The 23,533-nt window shown below is 39.1% G+C and overlaps 1 protein-coding gene across 1 annotated transcript; it reads right to left on the minus strand.

The window, feature by feature from the left end:
* Window positions 1–7,362: 7,362 nt before the first annotated feature.
* LOC148357678 (gap junction delta-2 protein) lies at window positions 7,363–10,527 on the minus strand. The gene is made up of 2 exons (XM_088345318.1): window positions 10,380–10,527; window positions 7,363–8,815 (listed from the first exon to the last, which is right to left on the minus strand). Exon 2 carries the CDS (start codon window positions 8,805–8,807, stop codon window positions 7,737–7,739), a length of 1,071 nt encoding a protein of 356 aa, XP_088201444.1. The 5' UTR covers window positions 8,808–8,815; window positions 10,380–10,527; the 3' UTR covers window positions 7,363–7,736.
* Window positions 10,528–23,533: the final 13,006 nt, after the last annotated feature.

The following is a 23,533-nucleotide window of genomic DNA, read 5'->3' on the forward strand; positions in this document are numbered from 1 at the left end:
AAGAGTTTATCCCTACCAGGGGAAGGGATGAGGAACAATAACTTAGTAAAGGGAGAAACTCTATGTAGCAGTTTATCTATACCGTGCCAAAGCCTCAAGCAATAGCCCTGAGCTATGAAAAAACCCCAGAAAAAAAACACGACAATCGAATTAACAATGTTCATCATTTTAAGTGACATTGTCCACACTTAAAACACATCAATTCATTTTCTTACTCTTTGAAAATTAACTCAGGGCTGACTTAAAGCCACTCAATGAGGAGTCACACAAAATCACCTTTCAATACATATCCAATATCCGTCCATTTTTTGGGAATCATGTAGAAATTGGTCAGTTTGACCACACTGTGTCAGTTAGTTGCTGCCATTTATAATCAGTGTTATGCAGGAATTACATTTGCATCTAATTCCTCATAACTTGAATGAACTTCTGACACCAAATGACGTTCTCAAAATTTTCAATTCTACCTCAGTCATAAAGTACTTTATGCAAACCATATTTGTGCACAAAGTGATGTGTAAATAATGGAATCTCGTGAAAAGAAGTATGTATAAGAAGGTTAGTAATCATTGCCAAACTATTGTGAATTTTTAAAACGAGCAACACATAAATTCATAAAAATTGGAGATGTATTTAACTGCAACCACGTTAGTTTGCATTTTCCACTAACATTTCCAGATGCATCACTCCAAACTCGTTTTCCGGTTAAAGTGCTATCCTAAATTTCGACATTTTGCTCATACTGTGTTGAAAAAGTAAGCATTCGATTTAGCACCTGCCATGTGGGATTTTAGTACAACAGGTCCTTCGAGATGGCTATCTACAGTATAATCCACTTTAGATAAGAAAGGGTTCTCTCATTTGTTTTAAGTTTTAGAGTTACCCATAATACCACAGGTGTAATACATGCGTCCCTGTGGTGCTGGGAGCGACAAATCATATTCATGTTAAAATAAGAAGTTGATTTTTTTTTTAAATGCATTCCCATATTTTCTGAACTATAAAGCGGATTATAAGGCGCGCACCAAAAGATTAGTCTTTTGTCATATATTTGTCATATATAAGGCACATGGAATTCAAACCAGATTAAGAGCTACTGTACTTATTGATGATTAACGTTTGCACATTTTATACACTTACCGTATATATCAATGCTCTGATTGAGCAGTCAAAAGATGCTGGAACCAAAATACTAGATCACTCATAATACAAATGAGGTATGAAAATGCATTAGAGTTCACGTCATAATCACAGGGTATGGATATGCGATGCAGGAAACATTTAGGCATTTGCTACAAAAACCATGTGATGAATGAAGCAATAATCAGCAACAATGAAATGCACATAGGCCCTGAGAAGAACTGTTGTCAACTGTGCGCAGAGGAATTGTCAAGTAACAAGTTCATCCAGGGCACAGTCGAAGGAGGTGTATTTTTACAGTACCAGAAACAAATGTTGGAAAGTGGAGAAAACGGAAAGTCGTCCTGAAAGATATAAATAAACGCTAAAAAGCATGACACGAGAAACAACTCTTTGGTGTATCTGATGATGAATTGGATTTTATTCTTATTTATATCTTTCTGTTTTCTCTAATATTAGTTTCTGGCACAGTAAGTAAAAATAGTTTTGTGAGATAAACTTCCATGCGGGCAGCACGGCGGCGCAGTGGTTAGCGCTCGTGCGGCACAGTTCATGTCATGGGAACCTGTCGTGGGTTCAAATCCAGCTCCAGACTTCCTGTGCGGAGTTTGTATGTTCTCCCCGTGCTTGCGTGGGTTTCCTCCGGGCACTCCGGTTTCCTCCCACGTTCCAAAAACATGCATTTCAGGTGAATTGGCCGGTCCAAATTGTCCCTAGGTCTGAATGAGCGAATGAGTTGTCTGTCCCTGTGTGCCCTGCGATTGGCTGGCAACCAGTTCAGGGTGTCCCCTGCCCACTGCCCGGAGATGGCTGGGATGGGCTCCAGCCCCCCCGCGACCCTAATGAGGATAAGCGGTACGGCTGATGAGATGAGATGAGAAACTTCCATGCATTTTTGTATGTCATCTGTATCACTGGTGATCTAGTGGATAAGTGTCGGCGCTCTTACCGTCGACCCGGGTTTGATTCCCGTCGCATACAATGTTGTGCGACTGGTTAGCAACATCTTTCGATTGATTAATCAAAGCAATAATATAGAGTATAGCGTATGTGTATAAAATGTGCAGTGGTTATTCACAAATAAACACATTAACTCTTAATGTAGCGATCGATCAACCATTGCACAAATATGGTTGTATACTATCAAACCTATGTAGTACACTCATACATACTGTATGCGTTTCCAATCTTATCCGCCATATTCTGCGGTCTATAAGGTGCACCAGGTTATAAACCCTTCTTGCAAATTTCTTGCTAATTTGGTGTTTTTAGTCCGTAAATTACGGTTTTAAACCTACCACATATTACACTGTCAAATGATTTTCAGTTTGCACCCTCAAACACGAAAGAATGTCACTTTTGTGCAAAGCATTGTGACAAGCATCAAAATTAACTACAACTATTTTGTCTTTTCTTAAGTACATAAAAACAGAAACACCAAGTATTTATCATACACTATATTATACTGTTTTTTTTCTTTACCCATCAATACTTCAACATGTTGCTCCTGTATACTTTCATAAGAATGTTCCCCATATGTTGCTTAGCCCCTAAATGTGCTGTATGTTTCAATATTTGTGTGCAAACAAAGGGTACCTCTGCATTTTTAGCAATAAGTATTTTTTTAAAATGGCAAACTACATTTATGTATTTACAAGATTTGGTGAATGTATAACAGACAACGGCTTATTTTATCTTTTTATTCATAGTATTATGTTTTTTGTTTGTTTTTATATCAATATAGAAAAACAATATGACAGCATCAACATGCCATTTTGCAAGGTGTTTGAGAACACCAGCTTTTTCTATCCTACAATGTATGATGTGTATGCTTGTGTCTTTGAATTCACTTAGTAAACAGAGAAACTCTGAAACTATTTCTCTATACTAGGAGAGGGACAGGTAACAATAAATTAGTAAAAGGAGAAACTATGAAGTCAAGTCAAGTCAAGTCATGTTTATTTGCATAGCTCTTAATCACAAAGAGTCTCAAAGGGCTGCACAGACCACAGATTATTGCAAACCACAAACTATTATTACACCATTCCCTGATCTAAAACAGGCATGAGGGCAAGGGAAAACTCAAAAACCTCAACACGAGGTAAATGAAGAAACCTTGAGAAGGGACTGCACATGAAGTAATCCCCCTTCAAGGATGGGCAGGCTGTAATGGATGTTGCAATGACAAATAATACACAGATATTGTCAACATAAAATATAGGTTATTCATATGTTATAGAATAGAAGTGTGCTTTAAGCTTAGATTTAAACATTGCTACTGAGGTTGCAGATCAAATCTCAGGGGGAAGAGCATTCCACAGCACCGGGGCCTGAATGAAGAACGCTTTCGAACTTGCGGATCTCTTCTTGGCTCTTGAGATCACTAGTAGACCAACATTTTCAGAGCGAATGCTCCGGACTGGAACATAGAGGGGAATTAAATCTGAATGATATGAGAGAGCAAGTCCATGCATGATTTTTTATACAACCAAGAGAACCTTAAAACCACATCTTAAACTAACAGGGAACCAATGCAGGTTACCTAAAATGGGGGTAATGTGACCAAACTTTCTTGTCTTAGTTAAAGGCCTCGCTGCAGCATTTTGTACCAGCTGCAGGCTCTTAATTTTGGTCTTCGGGACACCCGAGAGTAGTGCATTACAGTAATTGAGATGGGAGGTAACAAACGCATGAATTATGATCTTCGGATCTGACTGAGACAGCATAGGGGCAAATTTACGCAATGTTGCGAAGATGGAAAAAAGCTGTTCTAGTAATATTCTTAACGTGTGTTTGAAAGGACAGATTGAAGCAGTTTGTCTATACGAAGGGGAGGAACAAGTAATAATGACTCATTGTAACCTATGTGACATTTATACTTGTGTCCTTGAATTCAGGTTGTGGATAGTGGATAGTCGCCTGAAATTATTAATCACCCATAATGGCGCCTATGATACTTATCTTCTTCAGGTGCCAAGAAAAATGATAACTCATCCTAGAATCTGGACATCCTCCCGAAAGACTGTTTTTACTTTGTGTCAATGCTTTACCACTGCATGCACATTATTTTAAAGGAAATAACTCAGCTTTTCCAACATAGAAATACCAGATGAAATTAATTGATCTTGTAATTTAAGGGACAGTGTGTATTATCTAGTGCCTTCTACTGGTGCAAAAACTTTCATTAAAAAATCCAAAAAACTGGTTTGAATACTGGAAAAAAATACATAAACTCAAATGCCAAATTGCCAATGTTAATTTTTGTGAAAATATATGGTCATATTGGATCCATGTTAAGCATTTTGATTTACTATTATGAATGTCAGTCAGTAGCACAGGAAATGTAGTTATACATATGAATGTGCTTGTACAGGGAAAGCGTGTTGCTAGCATGTAAGCTTATTAGAAAAATCCATCCCTATAATGCAAAGTTAGAGGCATTCTCAATGCATTGCTATATACAGTAAATGTACGTTTTAAAGGGCTGACGCTTTTAAGATTGTAAATACAAAATCAGTTTAATAAAATTTTCTGTGAATCTTAATTTTATGTACAGTAGGCCAACATAAAATGCTGAAATAATATTGTTTATTCTAATAAAATGTATACAATATCATAACTGTGAGAGTTCTTTCTCTTTGTCTCTTTCCTTTTTGTAAATACCTATATTTATAGTCCTTGTGTTTTTGAGTGGTTTCTATATTTCATATTAAATGTGTTATGTGTAGGGCAGCACGGCAGCGCAGTGGTTAGCGCGTGTGCGGCACAGTTCTGAGGTCGTGGGAACCTCCTGCGTGGGTTCAAATCCAGCTACTGGCCTTACTGTGCAGAGTTTGTATGTTCTCCCCGTGCTTGCGTGGGTTTCCTCCGGGCACTCCGGTTTCTTCCCACATTCCAAAGACATGCATTTCAGGTGAATTGGCCGGTCCAAATTGTCCCTAGGTGTGACTGAGCGAGTGAGTTGTCCGTCCCCGTGTGCCCTGCAATTGGCTGGCAAGCAGTTCAGGGTGTCCCCTGCCCACTGCTCGATGATTGCTGGGATGGGCTCCAGCACCCCCGCGACCCAACTGAGGATAAGCGGTGCAGCTAATGAGATGAGAGATGAGGTGTTATGTGTAAAACAGCTAAAAAATGTATCCATCTATCTATTATCTGCACCGCTTATCCTCAGTTGGGGTGCTGGAGCCCATCCCAGCTGTCTTCGGGCAGGGGACACCCTGAACTGGTTGCCAGCCAGTCGCAGGGCATACAGAGACAGACAACTCACTCGCTCATTCACACCTAGGGACAATATGGACCGGCCAATTAACCTGACATGCATGCTTTTGGAATGTAGGAGGAAACCGGAGTGCCTGGAGAAAACCCACGCAAGCACGGGGGGAACATGCAAACTCCACACAGGAATGTTCAATATCATGACCTCAGAACTGTGCCGTACACGTGCTAACCACTGCTCCTCTGTGCTGCTAAAAATGTATCATTTTATTTCATATTGTATTGGTTGTTGAATTGAAAAGTGAATATTTTTACTTTACATTTTGTTGAGTCGTGTTTTTTAGGGATTCTGTGTTTTCCTAAAAAAAAAATAATAATAATTTAAACTTCAGGCTCCAGTAACAATTCTACAGTATCTATTGCAATTACATAAGCGACACACTATCTGTGGAATTCCTACAAAACAGTGGTATTTTTTATCAAAATATGAGAAACTGTCATGATTACCGATGTGAATCACCTGTGCCCGCTCATTTGGCGCCAACCGCTGCGGGTTCTGATTGGCTCCCTGTCACTATTTGATCCCAGTCCTGTCAATCCCCTGTTTTCAGTCTGTCTGCAAACCTCTATTTTTACAAGGCAAGTCTTTTTCGACCATGACTCCCGCGTGTCCCATTTTCGCTCCCGTTTGTCTCCGGCTATGACCCGTTTTGATCCCGACCACGTCTGCTCTCCTGTCCCGACGTACGATCCATTTTTGATCCCGACCACGTCTACTTTACCGTCCCGGCTTACGACCTGTTCCTGACAACGCTCTCCTATTTTTCCGTTCCTGACACCGCCATCGCCCGCGACGAAAGATTAACTTACGTATTCGGATCACATTCCGATTGCAAGAGCAACTTACTTCCCGCGTCCAGCGAGCATCAGATCACGGGTGCTGCCCTTCCTCTTTCTTTCAATAAAATTGTGAGAAAACGTTACGCGATTACCCTGTGTGCTGGTCGTGACAGAAACTCATGTATTTTGGGATATTTTTAGGTTAAACACTTTATTTGTAAAATTAAAAATACTGAATATTTTATTTGAATACCTATGAAAAATGTGACTTCGTATTTCAGAGGACATTTTAGATTTACGTTGTTACATTTACATGATAATGTGTTAGACTACCCAAAAAGATATGACAGGGACAAAATATGAGTCAGTAAACAAAGTTGTATTTCTCACAAGATTCAAATTTAACAATAAGGCACTTAAGAAGAACACAATGAAAAAAAAACAAATGCTGGAATGGTCCCTGTTCTGTCAAAAGAAAGAGAAAATGCATTTTGTGTTAGTAAATCAAAAAAAGTTACAGTTCTGTCAACACTTGGTTCAGTGCACTCCTTGTAAAAAAGACAACAGTCCTGCAAAATGTATGGCAAGTCATTATTTGTAAATCACTGCAAGCGATATATAAATATCTCAAGTTGTTTTTTTTTTAAAAAGTGAAATATCAAATGATTGTCGCAAAACACTTTCAATACTTAGAATGAGCTTAATTTTTTCTCGAACGGACAAAACTCACATTGCAGCCAAGGCAGATTTCCACTTGTGATTCGAAAATTCAAAATAAAAGATAGTTGTGTGACAGGTGTGTGGAATTTATTCAAGCATTATGGTAGTCTTTCAACATAAACAATGTACCGGTAATCACTCATCAATCAGGCTATCTAGATTGCATTATTGTTGTTTCATTCAGTAAAAAAGAATTTTTTGTTTCCAATTTGCAATATATCTAGTGCATTATCTGAATATACAAATGTTAATAGATAGATAGATAGATAGATAGATAGATAGATAGATAGATAGATAGATAGATAGATAGATAGATAGATAGATAGATAGATAGATAGATAGATAGATAGATAGATAGATAGATAGATAGATAGATAGATAGATAGATAGATAGATAGATAGATAGATAGATAGATAGATAGATAGATAGAGAGAGGGGGAGATTGATAGATGGAGACAGTGACAGAGAGAGAGATTGATTGATTGATTGATTGATTGATTGATTGATTGATTGATTGATTGATTGATTGATTGATAATATTAAATCAGAAAATATCACAGTCAACAAAGTGTAGAACAAATGTGACTGAATCACCAATGCCTCAAGTGGTGACACAGTTTTTCAACACTCAATTGAACAAAAACAAAATCAGAGAACAATTTAATCTCTATTCAAATGTGTCACTAATGGTGCTACAAAGCTAGACCAATGTACCTCATGTCCACCATGTATTGCCAGTACTTTACCACATTCATGAATTAACTGGCATATGCCAAAACACAAGAATATAAATATTCATATGTACGAAGACACAAGGCCGTCACAGCCAAGACTTCTTTGTTCGTCCAAGCCTAGCCATATTGGCTAATTTGACCTTGACTTTATCCAGGTCTTCTGGACTCCTCTCTGAGGTGCATTCCACAGTCGAGTCTGTCTCAAAAGAAATCGCTGGGGCATGTGTGAGCAGTTCTCCTGTCTTTTCTTGAGCCAAGGCTGATCGGGTCTGCAGAACCAGCTGACCTCTCAGTGAATGGCTGAGTTGGAGAAGTAGGGGTCTTTGCTTGTAATACATTGAATCTAGATCCTTCTCATGACCGCAACAGTCAGAGCAGGCTGAGCAGAGGACACGGAAAATGTAAACCCAACCCAGGTAGTGAAGCTCTGCAATGTTGAGCACAAAGCAGCCCAGGCTTATGCTAAACATAAAGTTGAGGAAAATGGTTTTCTCAGTGGCACGAGATACAAAACAGTCAGTGCGAGTTGGGCAAGGGTAGGTCTCGCAGCGGTATAGATGAGGTACCTCGAAGCCAAATAACAAATACTGGCCCACCAGGAAAGTTATCTCCATGATAGAACGAAGGAACACATGGAGGATGTAGATGAGCAGAACCTGGTTCGATTGCTTAGTGGGGTCTGCTAGTGCACCCAGGAAGCTTTGCGTCGTTCCTTCCCTGTCGTCCCAATCCTCCCCACTATAATGAGGACAGTAAGTTGGAACTCCTACCCTTATCTTCTCCTTGCCGTCCTTCTGCCTTGAGGGCCTTTGCCTCAACACCTGCCCACGTTGACCGTCTAACTTCTCATCTTTTGCAATTTTATGCAGAACAAATACTATGTAGAATATGGATGGAGTGGAAACCAGCACAATTTGAAAAACCCAGAACCTCAGATGGGACACAGGTGCAAAGGTGTCATAACAGACGTTGTTGCAGCCAGGCTGCTGGGTATTGCATGTGAACTTGGACTGTTCATCATTATAGACGGCGTCTCCAACCAGGGCTACCAGGAGGATGCGGAAAATGAGCAGCATTGTCAGCCAGATCTTGCCGATCACTGTAGAATGATTCTGGACCTCGGACAGAAAACGACCAAGAATGGACCAGTCCCCCATGACTTAATCTAAAAAAACAGTAATGAAATACATATTAGCACTGATCTTTTTTTTATTTAACCCAAAATTTCGCACTACAAGCTACTACTTTTTTGCTATATTTTAAACACGGTGCGGCTTATTCTTTTGTGTCTGTGTGGCGGCACATAGGAAAATGGCAAGCTGCTCTTTTCAACAACGCATGTGCTTTAAATGTAAAGAAAAAAACGCAGTGACATCTGGAAATATTTATGACTCCTTTTGAGGGAAATCATTCCGTGTTTTCGTTGTTTTATTTTACAGTTCTGTACCTTTTCGCAGTATTTAAAAATCACTCCGAATATTTCAACTTTTTTACCCACAAATCAAGTCCTCAATTTATACATCCAAGTTGAACAGCAGCAGAAGTTATCTATCAAAAATATCACACTTCTCTCTCCGTACCACTGGTGTCATTGGCAGGTCGCTGTAGATTCCATAGGTGGGGTGGGACATTTCTTTTTTTTCAAGGTTTTGTTTTATTAATCTTTTTCCTTGTTAATTGAATGTCCCAACCGCTGTTTTCTGAAGTATGAGAGAAGGTGTTTGCTTCTAGAAAGTAAGAAAGACCTAATAGCTGATGCGTTGTCTTGAGTATCTTATCAAATTATGTTTTTAGGCAGGGGTCGCCAAACATTTTCAACTCCAGAGCTACTTTTTTCTTTACTTATTAGCGAAAAGGGCTACCAGTTTGAAATGCACTTCTAAAATAGCATGTTATTACTACGTTGTTACAATATTATATGTTTGTTTTATTACTAGGTCGTAATTTTTAGAAGTAGGGGTGAATTTCAGCACATTCAACCACTAAAACACAGTTTTTCAAGACACCAATGATTTCCCATTTCGGTGAGAAATTGGCATTTCCTAGAAAATCATTATAAGCCATCACTGGTCAATTATTTTCAGAACCAGTCGCAGACTACTCAGATGCTCCGAGGGGTGCCCACTAACACCACGTTGAAAACCTCTTTTTTAGAGTATATATATTTCCCTAAACATTGTTTGTTTACAAATGTTGCATTTTAAAATCGAATCTTCATCCTTTTTTGGGTTTTGGGGAATATAAGCATTTACTTCTTACTTCCCCTTTTCAAACATATTTTGTAACATTATTTTGTTGTTAAGTTATTGCTTTTGTTCTGTTTTTTATTTTAATGTTTGATAAAAAGTTTTCATTCATTCTTTTGATGACCGAAAAAAAAACACATGTACAAACAATTAATTCAATAACATCAACCTGTTCCCTCAGAATATTGGGAAATGTTGAATTTCAAATAAAGCGTAAAAAGTAAAAATCCTCCAAAAACATAATCCTGTAATGAATGAATAATGTTATAATAATTTGTTCTTTGATCCAGATTACCAGATAAATCTGAATGGAATAGAGCGTACTTCCTCTAACCAATGAACAATAATAACGTGGTTTATTTGATTAAAGTTACCATTAGTTATTTAATATAAGATGTGTGTAAGCTACAGCAATTGCAATGCAAACGCTACTAATGCTTGACTTGTCAAACTAAGTAAGGGAAGCATAGAATATAAACTTACCTTCATGTAAATCCTAACTTTTTGGAATAAATCCTTGCGATTAAGCTTCACAATGCATTTTGTAGGCTTTTAAAGTCTTCAAGTTTGTATGCGATGTATCCTGTTGAGCCTGGTAAGGGAGAATAGGCTGACCACACATAATGGAGCAGTCCATCTGAAACTGGCATTGTGCAGTGCGCTACAACGGCAGGCAATGTACAGTGCAAAAAACAATGGGGGGGTTCCTTTTCTGAAAAGCCGGGAGCGGTGAAACGGTTCAACAGTGTATGGAACAAGCTGGAAGGACACAATGCCAGTTCATCTAAAAGCTCGTTGTTTCACTTGCTAAAATAAAGGTCACCCCTGTATAATTATAGAATGATATCAATCACAATAGAACTGTTTTTATGAAGTATTTGTACTTGAATATAACTGCAAGATGTGTCACATATTAATGTAAACGCACAAAAGAGTGTGGTAGAATTATGATTTTGTCACTTTTTTGCGTAGAGACGCAGTGTCACAAAAAGAGGACATTGAAGGAACAGAGTGTAATATTTGTCTACTAGATGTAGCTTTTGGTAAACTTTGAGTTGTGAGCCTTATTGTGTAAAGATGATGGATGGCAGTCGTGCAGTCATGTTTGCCTCGAGAGGGATTGGCGCCACCAGGCTGTACTTGCCCAAGACACACCTCGGAAATCGTGGCCCTACAACCCTATTGGTTAAGGGATACATCCAACAGAATTTTACATATATTACCAATTATTATGTAACATTATATATGGGGGAATAGAGCTAAAAATTAACAAAAGTAGAAAAATGTAAAAAGAAAAAAGCTTGGGGAACATAAGAGAAAACTATAAAAGACAGGTGTTTGGGGGTCCCTTTAATCTGTATATTATCTAACCAATATATATGTAACATTATGCACAAAATGAAATATATGTAACATTATGCACAAAATGAATTAATCATTTAGAAATGATCCATTTCATTATTTTTTTTCTCTCTACCACAAGATGCCGCTGGGTTGTGTAACTCATTTAAACTGTGAACTTTTTTATACTAAGCAACTTTAATATCAAGAATCTCAGGAAAACACACAACAAAATCCATCCATCCATCCATTTTCTGCACCGCTTATCCTCACTAAGGTTGCGGGGGTCCTGGAGCCCGTCCCAGCTATCTTCGGGCAATCGAAAGAGGTTTTAAAAGTGTGCCCGTCAGGTTTAGAGAGCGGCCAAGGGAGAGAGGGGCTGCTTTGAGAACAGCGTTTTGAGAAAATTGGTGGAAGCGCCAAGTATCGATCCCAGGACAATAGTATTGATCCCAGGACAATAATATTGATACAATCCCAGGGCTTTCTGAGTATCGATATTCGGATTGATCTGCCCATCCCTAGTATGGTGCAATCCGATCTGGTTTCAGACAGTCTGACGCAGAAAGAATAAATTGACTTAACTTTCAACGCTAGACTTCAAGGTCTGTTTTAGGGACTGTTTGAAATTTCAATTCCAGCATGACATGTGTAGCAGAAAATACTGTGATGTCAATAAATAATAAATGAAAAAAACATCATAGGTTTATTTATTTATTTCAAAATTTTGCCATCTGTAGTAGCAGGGAAGTTCATGCCAGCAGCCAATACAGGTCAAAATGTCACAATATCTGTCAGCAAGGGAAAATGCAACCATGAACAGAGAGGCAAGTTAACCCAACATCAACTGTCACAGACCAGAACGGACACAGGACTCAATAGCGCACGTTTCTCAGTTTTTATTTGAAAAGAGAGGGAGAGTAAGGCTTGCTTGCTTAATCTGAGGACGGAAAACAGGAGCGAGCGAGGCGGGAGTGACACTTCCGTGTCGGACGGAGACGGGCGGGAATAGAGAGTCGTTGACCGGGGCTGGAGATCAAAGGCGGTGTCGAGTTCGTAAGCAAGGTCGTAGGCAGGAGGCAGGCAGGTAACGGGGCAAAACGGTTCAGGTAATAGGAGGCAGGCAGAACGGGCGTAATCAGGTTGAGAAACAGGTCAAAAACGAAGATCATGCAGGAAAAAGGCTTAGCAGAAACGGAGTCGGACGGGAATGCTCACTGAGTGGAATGCACAGTTCGCAATGATCTGACAATGACCAAAAGGAAGCCTGGGGTTTAAAAAGGGAGTGTCCACCAATCCGCTGTCTGGGCTGTTGGCGCCAATCAAGCCACCACAGGTGCTTCATGTTGGCAATCACGACAATCAACAATAGACTTTTGGTGCATTCTGATTGGTGTTTTAATTTCAAGTGAATATCAAGCAACTATTGCAGCTTTATTTTTTGCAAAAGCACTAGTTGAAGGTTGCTAATAGGGGAAAAAATACCAAAACAATTGCCAAAAATAATCTCCAAAAATAAACAAACTACATATTTTTCCATTCTGATTCCTGTAGTAATTACAGGTGAATAGAAACTAACCAATACAGCTTCAATGGATCTCAGCAATTCACGAGGGGAAAAGCTGCAAATCGAAAGAAACTACCACAAATTACCAAAATATATCATTTTTGTCATTTGAAAGACATTTCAATTATTATTGGAATGATCTAGGCAGAATTGGATAGGGTTACTTTAACTTGATTACTTTCAATAACTTTTGGATTACTCCAATACCAAATATGCTAATAAAAGACAAAATAAACTAAATATGAATAAAATTATGACTCACAACACGTGGTAAGCTTTCTCTCCTGGCTTTGATCTATTTGATCTCTGGCAAAACTAACATAAAATGCGACAGAAACAAAATGAAAATGAATCCAAACAGCTTGCCAACATCATTTTTGCCATTTTATGTATTCCGTTACTCCCCAAGCCTGCACAAAATGTAGTAATTGTATCCATTTTTAGTTTATTTTGTCTTTTATTAGCATATTTGGTATTGGAGTAATCCAAAGGTAATTGAAAGTAATCAAGTTAAAGTAACCCTACCCAACCCTGGATCTAGGTCATGTTTAGTTTAAATCCAAAGTTTTAAACCTTTCTTTTTCCGTTTTAGTGGTTGTAAAATAAAAGAAACATTATAGATTTGCATTTTTAAATACTATTTATTAGTATTCTTAGTTTTCTACGCACTGAAAGAAATGTGTTCAATTAACTTAACGAAATTCAATGACAGAATCATGCTGAATCAAATAGATGGTTTTACTTAAAAATATATCCGGATCTAAATCTAACTATTTCCCCACTTGTCAAAATAATTGAGTGATTGAAAATTTTGTCACGTTGATAGCTACATGTCAAATATGAAACTTGAGTGAACAGTGACATCTACTGTTAACAACAGAGAAAGCCAGAAGAAGTGGATTTTAACGACAAATATGCATATTTTAAAGGAAATTTGCCACATGTATAACCAGTTGTGAAGTGGTCCCTGACATGTGGGTACATAAATGTTGTTTGCCCGCAAATTTGTCCCAATGTTGTCGCTATGGGCACTTGGCAAGCATCATATTTGGCAGTCGTCTTTGGTTTAGGTAGGAGTTGGGGACAATATACATCATCTGAGCATGTGAGGCCCAAGCAATCCACGCAAACCTTCAAATACACCCAAATGTCTTTCGTAGTCCGATCAATTTATGAAATAAAAAACACGGATAGTTTACCATTGTCCTCATTTAGGTCCGTTTTATGATGACGCAGACGATGCCACTCCGAGTAACATTGGGGACAAATGTTTTAACTGAAAACTGAATGTATTTGCAGGTCTATAAATTTAAAAGAATTATATTATTTTGTGCAGGTTTTTTTAGATACAAGGCAATTTTTATCCACGCAATTTTTTGTGTGCACGTATGCATTAAGTTGTATTTAAATGACTTAGCTCATTTTTAGTTTAAACAATAACTTATTTTAACATCTTCCTGGGTTGTCAGGGCGGACCAGAACAGAGCAGGAGACCCTAGAGCGTTCGTTACAAGTCTTTTATTTGGGGAAGCGTACAGGGTTAGCGGGAGACGCGATGACCGTCGAACGTCAGCAGCAACGCCGTGAAGACAACTTCGGGACACGTAGCCAATCGTAGCGTGGGACGGAAGCAGGTCGAGTTTACCGGGACTGGAGAGAAGATCGTAGCGTGGAACGGAAGCAGTTCGGATCGGAGGCAGGCAGAATCAGGTAAACAAGTCAAAAATACACAGGAAAATCAGGCGAGTCAAACGGGGTAAAAAGTAATCCTCCAACGAAGAGGTCTCCGCGTAGCATACTTAAAAAGGGAACATAAACCAATCAGGAAGCGCATTCCAGCGCGCCAGATGATTACCCCAGGTGGCTCCACTTGGGTAATCATGACATGGGTAGGCTCATGACCGAACGAACATAAAGGTGCAGTCAGTATTGGGGACAAGAAAGCGGCACTTAACTGTGTTTTGGTGGACTGGAAGGAGAAGAACAGGAACTCCGAGATCTGGTCAATCGCCTTGACAAAGCATCAGCCGAGTATGAGATGGAAATCAGAAGACAGAAAATAAAACAAATGTTATGACCAACAACCCCCAAGGTACACCACAAACGTCACCATCAACCAGCTAGAGATTGAACCTGTCACCAAATTTAAATGTCCTCCAGCTGTCATATCAGACGAAGGGTCCGAACCATAAATGATGGTCAGGATAGCTAAAAACAGAGCCCCAATAGCCAAACCCAAACCCACCTGGAGAGACAAGAACATTACAATAAAACAAAAAAAAGAGTCATGCTTCCGCTGCTTGCTTCTATCTTTCTCCAAGCTTGCGAGACAAAGCTAGAAAGGAAACCCTGGCCATGAAGTTGTGATGCTTCAAAAACTTCGAAGCACCCACGAGACCAATGAAACAGTGTGCAACACTATCAGAGGGTACATTGGACCCTACGAAGAACTGTTGTAATCTTTGCGCAGACGAAAACTGCACTGGTATTGTCATGTCACAAGATCATCAGAACAGAGCAACATCCTTCTCCAAGGAACAGTCCAAAGGGGGCAGAAGAAGAGGAGGACAGATAAAGAACTGAGCTGACAACATTTAGGAGTGGACAGGTGCCAACATTGCCGCAACCCAATCTCAGCCCAGGAACCGTCAGCAGTGGAGAGATCCGAAACCATGAACTTTAAACTGTGTGGACGTGTAATTTTATAGATATTTGGCAGTTCTCGCATACTTTCCTCTCCCAGAAGACTCGTGTAATTGTCAAGTAACCAGAAGAGATGAAACACGGATGGAGGAGTGTGAAACTCCTTGACTCAATTTCCATTTTTTAGTATTCTGAAGAAAGAAACACAAAATATTGACAAAAAAGGAGTTTAAAGGACTGAGGTGGTGGGTCTGGTATGCTTTAAGGTACTCACCAGGTTTGTAAACCCATGTTCTTCCCCAAAGTACGAGTTTTACTGATATCAGTGTTTATATTTGGAGAATCAAAAAGAAATAAGAAGAAGATTAATGGAGGCAAAGTGATAACCAAAGACACCAGCCACTACAGTATTATCTAAATCGGTGATGTCAAACTTGGTTTGGCTGTGGGGCTGGATCCAGACTATCTGTTCTCAGGCAGGCCAGAACAGTAAACGAATGTCAACTTAAATGTTTTAGCTTACCAGTGTTTTTCAATATTGGGTTTCATAATTCAGCCTATATATTGAAAGCCTACCATACATATTAGAACCATGGATGACAAGCGATATGTTCTAAGCATAAATAGTTTATTCCCAAACAAGTGAGTGAATGCAGTTTTACACCTGGACCAACTCACCAGACTATACACTACAATTTCAAGGGCGATCTACAGAAAAATGTAATTCTTGCCTTAATTTTTGTATTGGTTTGAAATAAATAAAATACAAAAAGTAGTTTTAACACTCCATTGGAAATAAGATTAGACTACATCAGATTGAACTACTAAGCTGGGCCTACTAAAACTGAGAGTATATCCTTTACTGCCCTCTAGCAGCCAGAGGGAACAATTGTTTGCATTTATTTCAAAAAATCATAACTTTTGATAGAAGTGACATAGAAACTTAATTCTTTTTTAACATACTCAAAAATGCATGACGTGTCGGATTAAATCATCTGCGGTGTCACGGTTGCCAATTGGCCCCGCCCGTTTGGCGCCAGCTGCGGCTTGTTGACTGATTGGCTTCCCTCCTATTTAAGCTCAGTGCTCTCACTTACCCTTGGTCAGTCTGCCAATGAACATCTGCACCCGCAAGACTTGTGTTTAGACTCGGTCCGGTTTCCTGCTTGTGTTTACAGTCCGGTATTGTTCCTGTCTATTTTGTCCTGTTTAATATCGATCTCCAGTGTCTGGTATCGTTCTGTCTATTTTTGTCCTGTTTGATATCGATCTCCAGTGTCTGGTATAGTTCCTGTCTATCTCGTCCTGCTAGTTATCGGGCTCCAGTCTCCAATATAAATCCTGTCTTTCCCGTTCTGTCCGGTATCGACCCCTTCTGTCCGGTATCTGCTCGTGTAATTGGTATTGGTCTCGTCGCCCTCTGGCTTCCTGTCGTTCCACGCCAGACTCCTGCCTTACGTCTTCCGCCCAGCGATCGCCGAATCACTGCCGTTTGAGTTAACGTGCATGACTGCCCCATCTCATCTCATCTCATTAGCTGCACCGCTTATCCTCAGTAGGGTTGCGGGGGTGCTAGAGCCCATCCCAGCAATCATCGGGCAGTGGGCAGGGGACACCCTGAACTGGTTGCCAGCCAATCGCAGGGCACACGGGGACAGACAACTCACTCGCTCATTCGCACCTAGGGACAATTTGGACCGGCCAATTCACCTGAAATGCCCCATTTCCCATAAAATAAAGCTTGTGTGAGAAACGTTACGCATCTGGGTCCTCCTCCTGTTCTGGTTTTGACACACGGGCGTGACTCAATAATCAAATTTCTGGTGTGGTGGACGAACCTAGCATGCGAGAATACAATATCAAAAGGGTGCAAATTTGTATACCAAAGACTATCCATCTATCTATCTATCTATCTATTGAGTACTTTACCTATATGTTCCTCTTAATGGCTCAAAAGACGAGTTAGGCCTTCACAATTTTTTATGACAATTTAGGCTTTTTTTTAAATGACAGTGGCAAAAGAAATACATTTTCTAAAAAACAATGCTTGTTTTTAGGGCCTAGATATTCTCCAAAACTCAACCGGTATTGGGGGAGGTTGCAATATTTGTAAGGGTGTTTTTGTCATTCTACAAAAGTAGTCTCACTGACAACCCACAATGAAAAAAGACAAATAAAAAGAAAATTAGTTGTTACATATAGGATCAATACATACAAAAACAGTCTCTTGGAGTGAAGCGAGTAGGAAGTTATAACTGATTTTTTTTTCTTGATTTTTATGGCTTTTGCATTTTCTTATTGGTCCACAGTTCGCCATTTTCCCATAGGCCTTTCATCCAATTTACTTAAAAGTCGAAATGCTCTCAAAACCAGAAACAAAAACCTTGGAAAAAATCTTGACTTATCGAAAAACTATATGGTGGGGATTTAAATTTTCCCTTTTGGATAGTTTTCCACAAAAGATGGAATCCTTTACAGCAGGGGTGTCAAACTCATTTTAGCTTAGGGGCCGCATAGAAGTAAAGCCCCTCTCACGGGGGCCGGACTACTAACGGTAAATAAATGGCATAAAAAGTGTCCCTTATCTGTTGGGCTGTGGATCATTCAGAGACTCACAATTAAATGGTAATAAATGTGATAAATGATTATAATTCAGGGGTGTAAGTTTCGATTATATAACAGTTATTGAGGGGTTTTTTTTGTTCCTCAATGTTTTCCTTCTGTAAGATGAGATCTGTTTCAGTGTTTATCAAATGTTTGATTCATTTCTTATACACTTCATTTAACTCAGGGGAAACGTATGCAAATTGGAAAGTGAAAATAGCACACAAACACTAATCTAAATGCTAATTATTTAGATAATTGATTTAACGATTTAAAAAAACTATTTTCTGTGTTTTCTGAATGTTTTTATGACAGGCTGTACCCGCATTGGGATACATTACTGCTAGATTTCATATCTATTATAAAAAGGAGCTAAGGCTTCTTCAAAGTTCTGCCAAGGCACTTAAGTGCTATTTATAATGTAGTATTTTTTTAATCCATATGTTAACCAATAGTTTTCCAAATACTGGGGATGGAAAGCGTAGTTTTGTTAATGTTGTAGTTAGGAGAGACATCCATGCACCATACATGAACAGCGCGTCTGAGATTCCTACTTCAAGTCGAAATGTTACCTGGCTTTGGAGACATCGAGTGGACATATTTAAAACTGCAGGTTATTGTTTCACGTGATGCCATCGTCTCGCAGGCGGGATTAAATCCATGGTCAGGCCTGATCCAGCCCGCTGGCTGTATGCTTGAAACCCTTGCTTTACATCGTTAACGTCAATTGTTTTTAAATGTATTTATTTATTCATCTATTTTCAAAAAGCTTTGGTTCCATTATACCAGTACCCCAGCATGGGAGTACGCCAAGTTGAGCAGATTGTATTAACTGCATTTCAGATTGGCTGGAATCTAGTCTATTATGTATCTCATTTTATTTTATCTAATCCATCCATCCATCCATTATCGGCACTGCTAATCCTCAGTAGGGTCACGGGAGTGCTGGAGCCCATCCCAGCTATCAGCGGGCAGTGGGCAGGGGTCACCCTGAACTGGTTGCCAGCCAGTCGCAGGGCACACAGAGACAGACAACCCAATTGCTCATTCACACCTAGGGACAATTTGGACCGGCCAATTAACCTAACATGCATGTTTTTGGAATGTGGGAGGAAACCGGAGTGCCCGGAAAAAACCCACGCAAGCACGGGGAGAACATGCAAACTCCACACAGGAAGGTTTGATTTCATGACCTCAGAACTGTGCTGCACACGCGCTAACCAATGTGCCGCCGTTCTACCCTTATCTAATCTAATTATATCTTAAAATAAGTAATGAGGAAGTAAGATTGGTCATTAGGTTTGGGCCATACTGGAAATTTTGGATTAGATGCGATCCAAGTAAGTACAGCGTAGTATTGTAATACTGATCCGATATTGATACTTTTACCTTGGAAGGGTCATTATCATTAGATAATTGGATCCCAAGACAATAGTACCGATCCCATCTAAATACTCGCTTAGTGTCTAGAAGATAGTTATTTAGATCGAACCGTCCACCCTTATTGATCATATTTAGACAACCAATATGATGATGTGGCATTTTGTGAAACTCTGTATGACAACTTGTTTACTGACAAGATGCAAAAATCAATTAATTCTGCCAGTGTTGGTGAAGCATGGACTTATTATTATTATTGTGGGATAATGTGTTCCATACCTGTCAACCTGTATGTTTTTGCCGTACAAAGTATGTTTATTATGCATTTTAAGAGGTGTACGACGTACAAGAAAATCTGTAGGGAAAAACGTAAATTTGTCAATTAATCAATTATTCAAATGGGTCACTTGCTTTGATGCATTATATTGCGAATTATTATATTGTATAGAGAAGTTAAGAAAAAAGGAAGTATAAAAGGAGAAAATGAAAAAAGACAGGTTTGTGGTTATCCCTTTGATCAGTATATTACCGACAATAGTTCAATGCAGAAAATGAATCAATCATTTGAATAAGAAAATGTATTATTCTACTTAATTATATTTGCATGTATTTTTTTCCTTTTACAGTGAACGTCCAAGCTACTTAATTTTTGAACTGTTTTAAAATAAACCTCATTCATGTCGAGCAACTCAGTATCTCACAACAAAATGTTAATCAACAATATATATGATATAACGAAACACATGTAGAATATAACATGTTAAACTACATAAATAAACACGTTTGAGAAAAAAAAAATGGTGTAAGTGTAACCGCGGTGTACGTGTCCCACCAAAGATCCACATTCACGCTGGACTGGATGATGAGGTTTTTATTATTACAGTTTCTGCAAATGGATGAGTCACAACATTAGCTTTTTCTGCTGGGTTTGATCTCTTTGATCTCTTTGTAGTACTCTGGTAAAACTGACAACAAAGCATATCAAAGAGCTTTCTTTTCACTTTACAGAAAATACATTTTAGAATATCACAATACATTTTTACATCTTTACATTTTAACAAGATACTTTTAACAAGAGATCGTATAGTGGATTTTTAACGTTTACAATGAATTCAACATGTTTTTCTTTAGTCTGAATTTTAACCAACATCATCCTTTTTTAATGTATATGAAAAAATAGGAATAAAAACAATAATGAGTATAAAAATGGGTACAATTTACCTGCAAATGGATGAGTCACAACATTAGCTTTTTCTGCTGGGTTTGATCTCTTTGATCTCTACAAGGGGAATTAATATTTAGTAAAACAGAAACAAAACGAAAATAAATCAAAACAGCTTGACAATATCAATCACATTACTATGCACGGTGAGAGATTTGTCAGCTGGGGTTATAATGTTTAAAATTAACTTATTTTGTGGAGCACCAAAAGATATGTCTTACCTTTGTAGTACTCTGGTAAAACTGACAACAAACCCCGCCTCCTGGTCACATGTTAGAAGCCAAAACCAAACCCCACCCCATACCAGCAGATGGCACTGTTGGACTCAGCATTGCAGGACATTTACCAAAAACTATACACATATTTTAGCAGGAATTTCAATAAAATAAAAGTTATTATTACACCCGTTACATACACCCCCCTGAAATTCTGCTAAATATGGGAGTGCTACACTAAACAGAAAAAAGAATCACAGCCAAAACGGCAAATACTGATGAAAAAGACACGAAAACTGGTACAGTATTACAAGGAACAAACTGAAGTGCATGTCCGTTCTAAAACTCTCCCAAAAAAGGAGTGTGAAAAGAAAGGAGGCGATCAAACTCCTATCTAAGCACAGACTCAAAAATGCCTGTTACATCTCTGAAATATCAAACATTGTTCCTGTAGTTGTAAGTGCTCACATAGGCACAATTCTTGTTTCTTACTCAAGCTTTGTTACTTAAACTGAAAGTGTATCTCTACTGAACTTAAATTAGGAACTAGCAGATATTGCAGACAGAGGATTGTCACCTACCAACTGGTCATTCATCTGACAAATTAGACGACTAGGAGGCCTGATGGACTGGCGGACCCTAAGACCATAACGGTCAGGTTGAGCACAATTAACCTGAGCTTGAAGGTCTGGGACAGTCAAGTCTAAACAGTCAGTATCAGGGGAGTCTGCGTCCGGATGGTCAGGGTTCAATGGGGTCTCGTCTGGGAGACCCATACCCAAAGGGATCATGTTTTCAGAACTTTCTCCAACATACTAATAACGTCCGTTAGAGAGACATACTGTGGGCTCGAAGTCTGAGGTGGCTCGTGCACGAGGGTTGGACCATGGTTCACCTCAGCTTTGTGTACTGCAATTTCCGCTCTATTCGCAGGTTGTTGTAGGGAATTTGCTTTGTAGCTCTTCTCAGCGTGGTATTCATTCAGCACCTCTAGTACCTCACATGCCGACCACTTTTCGATGGTTTTTGATCTGTAAGTGAGTGCCAGTTCCTTGCATGGGCAGTTCCTAATAAACATGCGAGTAACCTCTATTTCAGGGTTGTCAAATGTTTTGCCCTGCTCACTCAAGCACTCAGAGGCAAGGTCAGCTGCTCTGTTTAGTCTCAGCCAGTAGTCATAGGGGTCTTCCTGGTCTTTGGGCAAAGTTGAATAAAAGTCAGCTAAAGGGACAGCAGAGTACTTGGTACAGCTAAAGTATTTCCTGAGAAGACTATAAATCATGTCAGGGCGGGTATAGACGTCTATATTACTGTTTCTAATGCCAAACCTAACTACATCTTTAGCTTTTCCTCTCAAATGTATAAGGATTTCCTCTGCTTGCTCTTCAAGTCTCACATTACTCCTTTTAATAAATGTCCTCATTAGATCTTCCCACTCATGTATTGTTATTGAGTCTGAGCCATCCCCAATAAATGACGGCGGTTCCTTAACCTTTCTCTGCGTAACCACCTGACTCAATCTGTTTGCTACATCTTGTGTGGCAGCAGCGTTAGGAGCTACTATATTATGTGACTGAATATTTGAGAATATGCTATCAGCCAATTTATGTCCTATCTCCTGAATAATATTTTTCATCTGATCAGCTACACCCTCAGAAATGTCACTCGTGCTCTGATTAAACATGTTTCAAAGATTAACAGAAAAAAATGTAAATAAGTCAAAATCACAAAATAAATCAGCAGCCTTCGTATCACTGTGACACTGCACTGTAATGAGCTAAACAATATCGCTCATGTAACTAAAATTTCAAATACTGTGAGCTCATGTGGCAGGTAGGACAGTCCTCGGTTCGGCGAGTTTGATAGAAGTCACGGGTCACGGCACCAATGTAACCGCGTTGTACGTGTCCCACCAAAGATCCACATTCACGCTGGACTGGATGATGAGGTTTTTATTATTACAGTTCTGCAAATGGATGAGTCACAACATTAGCTTTTTCTGCTGGGTCTGATCTCTTTGATCTCTTTGTAGTACTCTGGTTAAACTGACAAAACCCCGCCTCCTGGTCACATGTTAGAAGCCAAAACCAAACCCCACCCCATACCAGCAGATGGCACTGTTGGACTCAGCATTGCAGGACATTTACCAAAAACTATACACATATTTTAGCAGGAATTTCAATGAAATAAAAGTTATTATTACACCCGTTACATATACACATATTTTAGCAGGAATTTCAATAAAATAAAAGTTATTATTACACCCGTTACATAAGATTATTTTGTATTTTGTAAGGGAAAATACAACATTTTGTAAGGGCACAAAGCCGTGGAGGTGACAGGTATGGTGTTCTGTCTGGACTGCACAAAATAACCACAGAGCTGAGCCTTGTTTCAAGGTGCAGCTTTACATCCCAGCCATTTATTTTAGTGCCAGAGTGAGAACATTTCCTTTCTTTTCCTACTTGGATTATTAGTTTTCAGCTTCAATTGTTTACATATTCATGAAGGTGTTTTCTCAACAGTATGGATTTCTGTCATTAAATCGATCTTAATTTAGTTTTAGCAAGGAGAGGATCGGGTACAATATGACAAAACGCATATGACTATTTGTAAAATACAGATGTGCGTGTTATTTTATTTGGGTCAGCGCGCGGGATGACAG

Source organism: Urocampus carinirostris, chromosome 10, assembly GCF_059441175.1.
Source record: "Urocampus carinirostris isolate Australia breed hairy pipefish chromosome 10, RoL_Ucar_1.0, whole genome shotgun sequence".
Classification (NCBI taxonomy): Eukaryota; Metazoa; Chordata; class Actinopteri; order Syngnathiformes; family Syngnathidae; genus Urocampus; species Urocampus carinirostris.